This window comes from Ursus arctos, unplaced genomic scaffold (genome assembly GCF_023065955.2).
Source record: "Ursus arctos isolate Adak ecotype North America unplaced genomic scaffold, UrsArc2.0 scaffold_4, whole genome shotgun sequence".
Lineage (NCBI taxonomy): Eukaryota > Metazoa > Chordata > Mammalia > Carnivora > Ursidae > Ursus > Ursus arctos.
In genome coordinates, this window is record NW_026623056.1 from 68,759,518 (window position 1) to 68,773,752 (window position 14,235).

The 14,235-nt window shown below is 32.6% G+C and overlaps 1 protein-coding gene across 5 annotated transcripts in view; it reads left to right on the top strand.

Moving 5' to 3' along the window:
• Positions 1-14,235, top strand: part of USP25 (ubiquitin specific peptidase 25) — a 134,143-nt gene that overhangs the window by 105,052 nt on the left and 14,856 nt on the right. For 3 of the 5 annotated variants that reach the window (XM_026484522.4, XM_044380324.3, XM_048214992.2), the window contains 2 exons: positions 3,741-3,854; positions 5,739-5,834. The exons of 1 other annotated variant lie outside the window; for it this stretch is intronic. In XM_026484522.4, coding sequence (XP_026340307.1) covers positions 3,741-3,854; positions 5,739-5,834 — 210 coding nt within the window. The remainder of the gene's footprint in view (positions 1-3,740; positions 3,855-5,738; positions 5,835-14,235) is intronic. One more of the 5 variants, XM_044380307.3, reaches the window with a different exon arrangement.

A 14,235-nucleotide genomic window follows, 5' to 3' on the forward strand; every position in this document is an offset into this window, starting at 1 on the left:
ATTCTGTTATGTTTTGACAAATGAATAATCAGAAATTACATTTTTATTTCACTTCCTGTGTGAAAAATTTTGATTATATTATTTTACTATAAAAATGTTTTAGTATAGGTTTTTTTATTGTTCCAAATTTTGCAAATGCCCTGGAGATTCTGAATGTGCTTGAGATCAACCCCTGCTAACTCTGAAGCATTCCTGGAAAATGCTTCTGGTGATGGATCTGAGATGTCTTAACTTCTCGGGGTGTGGTAGAAGAGGAAAACTGAGGGAGGTGGAAAGGGCAGAGAAGTAGACACAAGGGAAAAATATTTTGCCTGATCTAAAAATGTAATTTGCTTGGCCCTTTGCTAATTAGGCATTTTATTTGTGAAAGCCTACATTATGGTTAATAAATATCGTCCTTTTAACTGTAATCAGAAAGCCAAAGGTATTATTTAACTTAATATAGAAACATGATTTTTTAGTTTGGCTAATCATGTATAACATAAATTTGCAGAAACCAGCACTTGAATATATTTTTATATATAATAATATATTCACATATATAATACATACATAATGTATATAACTGATATATATAATATATATACGAATATCTTTTTATAAGCCTACAATCTACTGCTTCACCTTTACTTAAGAAAGGAGGATGGCATTGAGAGAGTATGATAGACAGCTAGCACAAATTTTTTTCCATTTTGCGTATCCTCTGGAGTAGTACCATCAGTTGGCCCGAGTTGTTTGTATAAATCTTGCAACATGTCTAAGAATATGTTAATCATGGTTGTCTGAAGCAGTCTGTTCTTGGTCTCATGATTAGTTGCTTTGGATCCTAATAACCACATACTGGTTTTTCTCACTTAAAAATATACCTTAGAAACTAAATTGCATACATGAAAAGAGTGTTCAGACTTTGGGATTAGATAGTCCTGGGTTTTTGAACATTGGTTTTACTTCTCACTAGCTCTGCAAACCTGAATAAGGTGCTTAATTTTTCTAAACATCAGTTTACTTTTACATGAAATGGAGATCATTGTGGGATTAAGATTATTTTTTGAAAGTACCTAGCATGTAGTGTTTTGTTACTTAAATACAAACCATTTCACAAAAATGCAATATATTAAGTTCCAACGTTAGCTTAAGAATTCCCTAGAAAGCATAGTCACAGAAACCATAGAGAAGTAGTCTCTAAATGTATACATAGCTTACTGTTTAGGAGAATGTCTTTAATTCTAAATGAAATATTTTAAAATTTGAAAAATGCAGAAAAGTGTACTTTAAGAAAGAATCATGTGTAGTCCCACTACTCAAAGCTCTAATCATGTAATATGTTGGTATTTTTTTTTCATTCTTATTTTTATGTACAGGTTTGGGATTTATTTTTGTAGCTGAGATACTACTGCATATACAATTTTGTTTATATGTTGCCTTTTTTTCTTTAATCATTTAGCATTGTGACATAACCATTTCCCCATAATGGTTGGGTATTATTCCATTGAGTGATTAAATTCTTATTTATGTACCCATTCCCCTACTGTATATTTGTTTCTGCTTTTACATTATTATAAATAGGCTATTAGAAATGAAATTTTCTCCATATTTCGATTTATTTCTTTAGAATAGATTCCCCATAGTTGAATTACTGGTTTAACAGGTGGGGGGGGGGGAGTCAAAGTAGTTGTAGTTATATAGCTTTCTAAAAGCCCTTTCATGAAAAACCACTTTTTAAAACAATCCACTTAATGAATTTCAGGCAATTAATAAAAACCTTTGTATTTCAGTTATTTGGGGAATGTTTATTAACTGAAACACTTATTAACTCCTTTCAAGTTTAGCTTTTGTTAAGGTGTTTATATAGGGCCTGACAATAATAGAAAAAGATAAATACACATGTACTTTACTTTAAAGAGCCCTCAAGTTCTTTATATGGAAAATTTTTATGGTACCTCAGGATATCTAAGCTTGATGAATGATACAACAGAATTATTATATTCACCCAAAGTTTCTTTGGTTTTTCAACTTGCATGCATACAACTTGTACTATGCTGTTGAAACTCTTCTGTGGTAACTGAAAATGTTTATTAAACATTATTTTTTCTTAAGTGCAACTTTTTTTTTCAAAGGCCATATATTGTTTTATAAGGATCAGTATTCTAATACTGTCAGTTTCCCAGTTGCTATTTGACTTAAATTTATATTCTCTCAAGATAATATTGTTTTAGATTGATTTGATTCTGAGAAGCGTTTCACCACAAAGTCTAGACAGATCTTCTAATTTACCTGATCAAATTTCACTATTGTGGTTAGAGACCTAGCATAATTATTCTTCTTTCATATGCTAGAAGGATTTAAAATCCTTAATTAAGTGTCATGGGATACTAAGTATATCTCTCTAGGTATGTATGCTAGTAATACTGGGTTATTCTATTCAAATACAAGCACTTTAAAGTAGCATGATAGTATTACAATATTGGTAATACTTGTCGTTATAGAACAACTGTTATATATGAGGAATTGGATTAGCTGAATATTTTCTCTTGTGATCACAACCACCTTGTAGGCTGGTTATTTCCTCTTGAAAAGTTGAGGACTCAAAATAAGGAAATCTTTTCTTAAAAAGTTGTGTTTAAAAGTAGTATTTCTTTTGAAAGGGACAGTGTCAGTCTTGGCCAGTTAGTTTTGTTTTATTGTTTAAACTCTTTTTGCATATGTACTTCTGGAAAGTCATAAAATGTTCTCATCTCTAGAATTTACTTATGTTTCAGATTGAAATAAAACCCCTTTAATTGCTTTTTTAAAAATTTTGTTTATGTCAAGACTAAAGTTTATCTTTTGCTTCAGAAAACTGAAGCTGCAAATTGAAATTACTTAAGGAAGCTTCTTTCAAGCACCTTAAATACTTGTGAAATTTATTTATAGGTAAATAGTGAATATGCTAATTATAAATTTATTCAGTAATATAAGATCTCTGTGAAATCTGGACAGTATTTTGGATGAACCATATTAGTACCTTTGGGTGGACTTTTCTGGATTTCATACTGGCTTCTGTTCTATTAGTGTGGATTAGGGAAATTCATAGAATTTGTTACCAAAGAAAAGTAAAAAAGAAATCTGATTCAATTGTTAAAAATTTTATTAAATTGTTAAAAATTTTGTCACTTTCCAGCATCTTTTTCAGAAGCAAGAATTCATCAGACACACATATAAATACATCGTACAATACATTGTACAACACTGTCATAGGCTGTACAAAGTGAGTTAAACACAATAGAGTATCGATATAAATTGGATATACTATTAATTTATTAGAAAGGATAGGTAAAACCATAAGAAAGAAAACCTACAAACTCTCATGGGTTTAGAGAAGGTCATGTCTTATTTTGATGGAGTTATTAAGAAAGGATTTATAGAATTACTAGAATTAAAAAAAAATAAAAACTTTGGCTGTAACTTATAGACAGCAGTAGGAAATGCAAATCCAGTATATTATTTTTAAGGATTTGGTGTCCAAAATGCTTTGTGGGGAAAAAAAAAGAAAATTTAGTGGTTGAGTTATAAAAGGAAAGTTGTATATCTTATGTTATTACTTGATTAATGCATTCACTTCTAGTGTTGGTTTTAAGTGGTTTCATTTCATACTAAGCAAATGCAGATATTTTTTAAAGACTCAGGAATCCCTGCCCTTTATACTTGGTACTTCCATTGTTCTCTTTTCTAATGTTCATACTAATAATTTTTTTCTGCAGAAACCTGAAAATACCACAAGCCAACCACCTTCTAACCAGCAAGTTGTAGAGGTGGCGATTCCTCATGTAGGGAAATTCATGATTGAGTCAAAGGAGGGGGGTTATGATGACGAGGTACCTTTATTGTAGACCTGTGCACTATTCTACTTCTCTCTGGCTGTTTAACACACGTACTTTGGGCGTGCATGCACCTTCACATTTACTTGTATTGCTGCATAACATACAGCTTGGCCACCTACGGTCTGAAATTACCTTACCAACTGCTAACAGAACTTTGAATTTCAAATGAAAATTTTAATAGAAAGCTTATGGAATTTGTCAAAAGAATAATGTTTTAGAGTTAATTCTTTTATGCAGACTTACGATCAGTTTATTCTCAGGTTGATAGATTACCATAAGGTCTGTTTAATTAAATAGCAAAAAATTTGAACATTTAAAAATAATTTTTCCTGTTTTACTTGAATTATGTATTTTAATACTTTGCCTACTATTTCCTGCCAAAAAGTCCCGCAGCCTGATTGCGAAGAGATGGTGGATATTTTTGCCTCTGCGACCTCCGTGTGAATGTGAATTGAGCGATTCATCATTATTGAATGCCTTCCAGTGCTTTCTGCACTGTTCTTGAGCATCCACATGAAAATGTGCTATGGTCCTTGTCCCATCAGATCCCCCCCTTTTTCACTTTTTTCTTAAGACTCTTATATTTGATCTTTCTTATATTTGAGGGAAGGGCCAGAAAAGCTGTTTCTGAATAGTAACCCCTGGAAGACCTTGAATTCTATCATTTGTTAGTTTTTGCTGGAATGGATGAGAATGTAATATAAAGTAGTTTTTCAAGTAACTTTTTTTTAAGACTTATTTCAAAATTTCAAGTAAGCGATTATGTAAGAGTTAATCACCAAAACTAGAAGTGTCACAAAGACATTAAGATGACATGGGCCATAAGGAGAAGAAGAAACTGGTTTATGAGATAGGAACTGGTCAGATGACTTTTCTGAAGCAGATGTTAGTATATTGTGACTCTCAGTGTATAATCAAACTTTGGATGACAGGTTCAGTGAATCAGAGGTGATGGATGCAATTTCTCGATTGCTCTAATACGATAGTTTCGTAGTGCTTTGTGTTTCATTTTGCAGGGATTTAAAAATATGAACAGCTAAGAATGATAAGCTATTACAAAAACAAGTATTTTATTTATTTTATTTTATTTATTTAAGTATTTTATTTTATTAAGTATTTAATACTTAATAGCAGTGCCTTATTCCAGTTAACTATTTCATTACCATGTTGCTGCTTGAAAATTACAGAAACTGGCATGGTTTAATAAAAATGTTAATTTATTGACCAAGCACCTGAGTGCTTGTTTTAGAGTAAGCCTTCTGGCATTTTAAAATATAGAATTGTGATTAATCATTTAACACTATCTTTTGTGCAAATGCTTATGCTATTGGCAGAGATGCATTTTGTAATTGATTGGAGTGACGGTTTAACAGTGCATGTGCCCGGGAACTTTAGGTCGTATGGATACAGGGCTGCAGCTCATAGATGGTTAGGTTATACAGTCGTGCAAGGGTGCCCAGCCACCAGGCCAAAGTAGAGTTGAAATTGAGCTCATGCTGAGCTCCTCAAACCTTAAAGAAGAGGCACTTTTTTAAATAAAAAGAGTGTTGCTTGTTCTAAGTGCTTCTCAGAGAGCAGCACTTTTTGATTTGTTTGTCAAGAAGGAGGTGCCTTTAGAATTCTTCAGTTTAGAGAGGATGCCTTGTTGCACTTTGCACAAAGGCACCATCTGGAGCTAGCTGTGGCCCTGTATGGATGATTTTGAAAGATACTTACATGCATATTGGTTCATATTTGCCATAAAATATGCAGTGGTTAATCTATAAGTAGTAAAAAAAAAAAAAGAACTTTTAACTTGCATGCCAAGATATTATTTTGGTTTTTGATACTTTTTATGTTAACCATTCAAAAACTTTTACTTTAAATTCCTTGTGGCAGATCATGATGACACCGAACATGCAAGGTATTATCATGGCGATAGGTAAATCCAGGAATGTATATGACAGGTGTGGCCCTGAAGCAGGGTTCTTTAAGGTACAATTAACATTTTCATTTAATTCTTTAATGTTTTTAAATGAACTTCTTCAAATACTTTATTTCCTTGAGTTAAATTTAGTTTCCTATATAATTTCTCTTTTCCTATCTTAGCCACGGCCACCTGATATTCTGAGGGTTTCTACTATCCATGAAGTGAGAGTGATAAGTGATTTTTTTTTTTTTTTTGTAACTCAGATAATTCAACAAAAAGAACAAAGCATTTTACTAGAGTTACCCTATAGTGCACCGTTGGGTTGTTAGCAGAAATTTGAATTGTGTTTTTATTTGAAGGGAATAAAGGGATTGATGAGCGAAAACAGGAACCGAGTAATTACTTCTGATACAGTTTATTTTCTTCTCATTGGTGATACTATTAATCAATATTAACAATATTTTTTTCAAATTTCACTATCATTTGATTCTTAAACTGCTTTCTTCACTTGGTTGTTTCAAAACTGATTTTGTTCATTTATTTTTATGTTTCTTATTCACTTACGTTTTCTCCTGAATTAATTTATAATATCCTAGTCGTTTCAAGAAATGTGAGAGATAATGCTAAGTGAAATAAGTCAAGCAGAGAAAGACAATTATCATATGGTTTCTTTCATCTATGGAACATAAGAACTAGGACGATCGGTAGGAGAAGAAAGGGATAACGAAAGGGGGGGTAACCAGAAGGGGGAATGAAGCATGAGAGACTGTGGACTCCGAGAAACAAACTGAGGGCTTCAGAGGGGAAGGGGGTGGGGGAATCGATAGGCTGGTGATGGGTAGTAAGGAGGGCACGTATTGCATGGTGCACTGGGTGTTATACTCAACTAATGAATCATCGAACTTTATATCAAAAACCAGGGATGTACTGTATGGTGACTAACATAATAAAAAAAATATTTAAAAAAAAAAAGGTGAGACCATCAAGCAGTTGCATTATTCCATGACCAAATCTTTTTTCCCTTTAATGATGTGAAAATGTTGGGGTTCGGGAGCAAATGGTTAAGAAAGAATTCTTGAGACACCTTTGGTGCAGAACGGTGGTTTTATTAAAGCACGGGGACAGGACCTGTGGGCAGAAAGAGCTGCACTGGGGTTGTGAGGGGTGGCTGATTATAAACTTTAAAATTGGGAGGGAGTTAGGGATAGCATAAATCTCTAAGGAATTTAGAAGCAAGGTTTTCAGGACCTTGAGGGGCTAGCTGTTGTAAGGAGAAGGTCATTTATCACCATCTAGTAAAACGTTAGTCATGAGACCCTTCAGATGTATATCAGTGGGCCATATGCTTGGAGGATGATTGCTAACATATATCTTGGTGGGTGGTGGAGGTTAGAGATAAAGGAAGTTTCCAAAGGAATTTATATATATATATATTTTATAATTTTTATTTTGCTATATTAGTCACCATACATTACATCCCCCGTGGAATTTTTATATATTAAAGGAGACTTACAGGATCCTGGAGGTCAGGCTAATGTGAAGATAAGGTTGCCTTCGCCCTTAGCAAAGTAGTCACATCCGGGCAGTTCAATTCCTAGAGGAAGGTCATGTAGCTTGTCTCAAGGGCTTGTCAATGAGTGGGCTGTAAGTTGTAAGGAAGTTTAATTTTTTTTTTCTTTTGCCTTTGTTTGCCACATCCTCTAATACCAGATCTTTAATATATTTTAATTACAAATATTATTGGTTTTACATTTTTGAAAGATGAAAGCACTGTATATTTTGTCTTTTTATTTTGATTTACCAAAAACTTCAAGTTGTTTTCACTTCTCACCCTTTTTAGTGTTTTTTTTTTCCTAAAAAAACAAAAAGGCTTTATTGAGGTATACTTCACTATAATAAGCTGTATGCTCTCTTTCTTGATCTTAAAAATCTAAAATTTTCCTTAATTTTCTGTATTCTTCCCTTATCCAACTCAATCTTCAAAAAGCTGCTTATTTTCCCTTTCTTTCATTCTTTAATACAAAAAAAAAAGGCCTTGTGCATAGTAGCCTTATGTAATAAACACTTTTGAACTTGTTAGAATTACAGTGACCAGCCACCTTGGTGTGCCCAGGACTGAGGGGTTTTCTGGAATACAGGGTTTTAAGTGCTAGACAGACTGGTCCCAGGATGAGTTGATCACCCTATTAAGAAAGGTTGAAAAACTGCTGTTATTGAAAAAAATGAAAGAAAATTTTGTTTAAAAATTCACCTTATTTCCAGCTGGTCTACATTTTCATTTCTTAAAATAAACTGAATGTATGTCTTCTAAAGTTTTCCTCTATTTGTCATGTGGAAATTATCTGTCATTTACAGTGACATTGTCATTTTTTTTTTCAAGTTGGGTATCTTTATGTTGAATTGGGTATTTCACATTTTTTAGGTTAATGCCTGCATATATTTTAAAGAGCCAGCTAATTATATACACTACAAACAACAGTACACCCACCGCACCCCTGCTGTGGTAACAGCTTCCGGTTATTTTATCTAATCCTCTTGGCATGAATTCCATATCTTTAAGTAAACACAGAATGCTTGAGTTTTTGTGATTCTTAGTTTACACATTTCCTTTTGAATTCCCTACTAGGTGATGTGAACAATGTGCTCTCCTCCTGTCTCTGCTCCCCACCGTAGTTCCCACTCTTCCATCTATCTGTGACACACACACACACACACACGCACACGTGTAAAATTTTGTCATTTGGAGTAAATCCGAATTCTCAGTTTGTATTATTTCTGTGTATGCTATTCAGGATTAAGCGGAGTCATAAACATTACTTTGACTTTTTTTCCCCCCCTCAGCTTTCATTTTCCTTGGAGTTGTTTTATTTTTTGGTTTGCTTAGTTTTCTATATGTATTACTGATGTACTTCTAAACTCTCCGCCAGGGGCGCCTGGGTGGCACAGCGGTTAAGCGCCTGCCTTTGGCTCAGGGCGTGATCCCGGCGTTCCGGGATCGAGCCCCACATCAGGCTCCTCCGCTATGAGCCTGCTTCTTCCTCTCCCACTCCCCCTGCTTGTGTTCCCTCTCTCGCTGGCTGTCTCTATCTCTGTCAAATAAATAAATAAAATCTTAAAAAAAAAAAAAAAAAAAAAAACAACTCTCCGCCAGTCGTTTAAATCTTCTCATATTCCATTGTCAGTTTTACCTTCTTGGGGAAATTTATTCTGGATTAGACTTCTTCTGGAATAGACATCTTCTGTAAGTCTATTCCAGAGCTTTGTAACCTGCTGCAGTCTCCATTGGTTTTCTTTTACCCCCAGTGTATAACTAATATCTTGGGATCTTTATTCACCATTACCTGGGATGCCCTTTGTGTCTTGTCCTTTATGTATTTTCCATATTTCATATATTTCTCTTTTTCAGTTTACCCTCTGATTTTGAGGCAGCAGCAAATCTCTGAAGTTTATATCCATGTGTATTTATTTTCACCTATCTGTAATTGAGGGATATATACACACACACATGCACACGTATATACATACACACACCATACACACACACACATATGGAATCTCATGTAAATATTACCAGTTGTTTATAATTAATGTATATTTTTGATATAGGTAAATGATTAGCATTTTGGAAAATTCTAGCTGATATTATGTAATTTCAGAAAATTTGTCGTGTAAATAACAAGAATATGTACACAGTGCAGTCATTCAGTAATATATAAGTGTCTGAATTAAAACCAATAATGGCAGTCTCTACCATCGCTCTGTGTAACCACTGTTATTGTGTAACCTTTCTGATGTTTTCCTTTTGTTTATACAATCAAGCACATAATAGGGAATTTTTTTCATTTTTAAATTTTACTATTCATATTATTTTGTAACTTCTGTCACTCAGAAATATATTGTGGGCATTCTTAAAGTGAAGGCAGTATATCGACCACATTATCCTTTCTACCTGCATTTAGTACTCCACAGTATAGATGTGTATTTTCATTTGTTTTATATTACCCTCTTTATGGACATATATCCTATTTTTTCCCAGTCTGCCATTTTTGTTTGAGTTCATTTATGGTATCTTTTTTTCATAAAGAAATTTTTAAAACACTGTGCTTTCAAATCTTTCTGCTCCTTTTTGGATTCTGGAGTTTCATTGCTATACAAAAAGTCTTCTTTGACCCAAGCTATTATAAGTTTTCTGCATTAGTTTCTTAAAGCACTTTTCTTAGTAAATTTTTATTTTTATGAATTCAGATGTTTCCATCATTTACTCAATAGCATTTTATTCGGGTTTTTCTACATCATCTATTAATTGTATTTTTCTTTTTTGTGTTATCTTCATCAGGTTTGATTTTATGCTTATGTTTAGTAAATGAATTTGAAAGCTTTTTTGTTTTTCTTATACTCTGGTGTAGTTTACATAGGAATTACATATTTCATAAGAGTAAGTTAGAACTTGTAAAACCGTATAAGGCTAGCCCCTTTTTTGGTTGTAGGTTTTTTGAAAAATTTTTTTTGTTCCTTCTATAGTGATTGACCTATTTAAACATGTTCTCTTTTCTTGGCAATTGATTCTAATCATTATGAACATTCCGTATTAATTCACAAAATATATACGTAACCAGTAACTAACATATGATAGCTACTTCTATCTTACTGTTTCCTAAATTAGTTATAGTATATTCTTAATTTTTATTTTTAATATTTGTTTATTTTATTATACATAATTATAGATAAGTATAGTATAGTACAGTAATATAGACACAGCTGTATATCTTCTTCTTCTGTCGCATTACCAAAAATATCTTTATTGGGTTTATTTTTAGCTTTTTGGTTATGAGAAGTTTTTCAACTCTGCCTGTTTCTAGAAATGCACTTCCATATGTATTATGATTAGATCAATTTTCAAAATGTCCTATGTGTTTGCTAGTGGTAAACCATGTGATGAAATGTTGGTTTTTACTGATAAAAAGATAAATTGGAGAATGGAACTTGCTAAGTGGACTTGCTAAGGTTTAACCTCTTTATTAGGAAAAGTCACCAGCTCAATCACAGATACAATATTAACCACAGGCCCTCCCACATGGGAGTCTGCCCCCTATAAACACATAATATGAGAGTTAATATGCAGGCAGAGCTGGAAGAATAAATGAAGAAAGATGCTTATTTGGGTTCTTTTCCCAATTGACTATGTTATGATTAGTTTCCACTGTTAACAGAAAATCCCCAATTTATAGAGAAGTTTTTGCCATGTAAAGGTGAAATTCAGAGAAAGGCAGTACAAGAGTACTATGATGAGCAAATATAAAAACTAGAAGGAAAATATTCACAAAGTACTTGTTGCTTGTATGTGTTCATGCAGTGGTGGCAGTGGGAGGGTCATATCATAATTGTAATCATGGGATTTGTATACTTTTTTTCATTTACTTTGACAGACATTAAAATATTTTTGTGGGTTTTTTTGTTGTTGTTTTTTGCTTTTGTATTTGGTTTTTTTTTGGAGGGGGGCCTATACCTATTAAAGTGTCCTTAGAATTTTAATGAAGTACCAACAGTTCTGTATTCCTGAAACTTTTTTTCTTGGTGATCCTAACAATTGTTTCCAACAGTTGTTCCTAGATGACATAACTTTATCACTTTTTTTTACTTTTGAAATGCCTATTATTATTACCCCTTTGTTTACTCAAAAGATATAAAAGTATATTTATTACAATATAAAACATGCCAAAAAGTACAGTTCATTAGGGTGCAGCTCAATGACCACAGCGTGAATATGTCTGTATAATTCCCAGTCAGGCCTGGAACACTACAGTACTTCAGAAACGAATTTTGTTTCTCCTTCCTGTCACTCACTACATTCTTCCACTACCCAAAAGTAGACATTATCTGGACCTCTAACAACATAAATAAGTTTTCTTATCCTTTATACACTTGGGATCTTCTACTGTTGGTCCTTTTTTTGTCTGGCTGCTTAAGAACATGTTTGGGGTTTTAGCTGTTTTATTGGATATAGTTGTAGTTAATTCTCATGGTATTCCATTGTATGACTATCCTGTAATTTTTTCCCATTCTCTTGATGGGCATATCAAGACATATTTATTACCTGGTAATATCAGGGCACTGTCCTCAATCCAATGTATGTTTTATAATTTTACTTTATTAATGGTCTTAAACCTTTCTTGTTTGATTTATTCCTAGATGTATAAAAAAAGTTTGTTTTTATGAATTGAGTCACTTACCCCTACTTTTTCTACCAAGTCATTGGTAGGGTAGGTAGTGCGAGAGCTAATTAATTTTATTTATATTGTATCTAGTTACCTTATTGGGCTCTTATGTTTTCTAATAATTTTTTAGTTGATTCTTGTCATTATTTCAGTATGTACACTGGCGCCCAATAATTATCTCATAACTGGGATAATTTCCATTATACTTTTTATTTCATTTCTGTTTTTATTATGTTAATCAGACTTTTCAGAATATAGTTAAATATGAAAATAATGTTAGAAATAAGCTCCTTTGCTTACTTTCTGATTTTAATGCATGTGTCTCTAGTGTTTTATTTTCAAGTATGATGTATAGTATTGGTTTTTTTTTAATAGATTTCCCTTTACAAATTTAAAAACACTTTCTCAAATTCATAGTTAAAAGATTTTCTTCTAAACCGATTGATGTTGGAATTTAGAAATATTCTAAGGTATCTGTTTGAAATGTGAACAGATTGCTTTGTAATTCTTAATCCTTAGAATGTAAAGATTTTAACATTGACCCCCCCCTTTTTAAACATTGTAAACACTGTTTCTATATATTCTTTTTGTACACAGTGTAGTTTATCAAAAATGGTTGAGTGTTGGCATCTGTGTTCATAGATGAATTGATCTCCAATTTCCTTTTTTATATTTGTCAATATTTTATATTCAGATTATGCTGGCCTTGTGTAATCATTAAGGAGACTTTTCCCTTTTCTCAGGCTTTGGAGTAGTGTAGATAGAGAAATCATTTGGTCCTTGAAGATTTGATGTTAACAGCACAACTTTAAAACAATGTGGGCCTGATTCCTTTATCGGGTACAGACCTTGGGCAACCTTTTCAGTTCTTCTGTAGCTGTACTTGGTCTCTTCAAGAACTTGGTGGTTTTTCTACCTTTTAAAACAATTCTGGTAATTTGTATTTTCCTAAATGATCATCTGTTTAATTAAAAATTTGTAGTTTATTGGCATAAGTTTCATGTATTATTTTTTAAAACAATTTTTAAAGCTTTTTTTTTTTTTTTTTTGTATTTTTGGTATTGTCACCTTTCTTATATGCGGTGGCGAGTTTTCGCCCATGCTTTGGTTTTGCATCAGCTTTTTGGAAAGAAAAGCTTTTGACTTTTTTATCTAGTTGCCACATTATTTTATGTCTTCTACCTCACTTTAGTTTATTTTCTCTATTCTTCCCTTTTCCCCTCCAGCTTCTTGAAATGTACTTTGGAAAATGTACTGATTAAATTGGAATTTTCCTTTGACTACCAGTCTGGCTATGTCCTTATAGGTTTTGATATCTTATGATCCCAATATTAATATAATTTCGATTCCTTTGGCCCAAGAATAACTTAAGACAATATTATTTTAATTCCTAAGAGTTTAGTTTGGGAGTTGTCTTTATTTTTAATTCTTGTATGTATTGCATTTTGGTCAAATCATGTAGCCTGTATGATTATAATCCCCTAGAATGTGAATTAGGTTTTCTTCCATCTTTTGGTACACTGTCAGTTTTTTAAAAAATAGTCTATAAGCATTTAATTTATATGCACACTCACACATACATACACATTGTGAAGTCAACTAACCTTATTTCAGAGATAAGAGCATTAAGACTTGGAGAACTTTGTAACTTGTTTTATATTGCAATTAATAAGTGGTATACCTAACTTTCTGAGTCTTAGTCTAACTGCTTTTCCCTTAGATCTTTCTGCCTCCAGAATATATTGTATGTTTGTATATTTGGTATCTTCCAATGTCTGTATATACTACAGAAAAATAAAGTCTGTAAAAATTATACATTTAGAATATGATTTTATAATATGATTTAGAAAGATAGAAAAAGTCTAGGTAGTAATCATTTGGGTCTTTGCAACCGAAGATTTCAAAAAAGAAAGAAACTAGTCTTATTGAATGGGTTATCTGTAGATAGATGGGTAACAAATAATAAAGGACATAATGCGTTTAGAGAACTTAGGAAACGAGGGCATGTGTGCATCTGTGGGAAGACAAGCCTGACCTAAGTGGAAGGAAGTCTTTGTTGAAGAGTCATAGGGAATAAGACTGATAGGTAACTCTGACTTTTAAAAATTAATTGCAAAGCAGTTCTATCACCTAATGACCAGTATTACATTTCATTTTGTAAATGTTTGGTAGTTTCATTGCAGTATCTGTGGCAGTTAATTTAAATAATTACCTTCATAGGCAGCCAAAGTATGGAAAGGACAAGAATAAT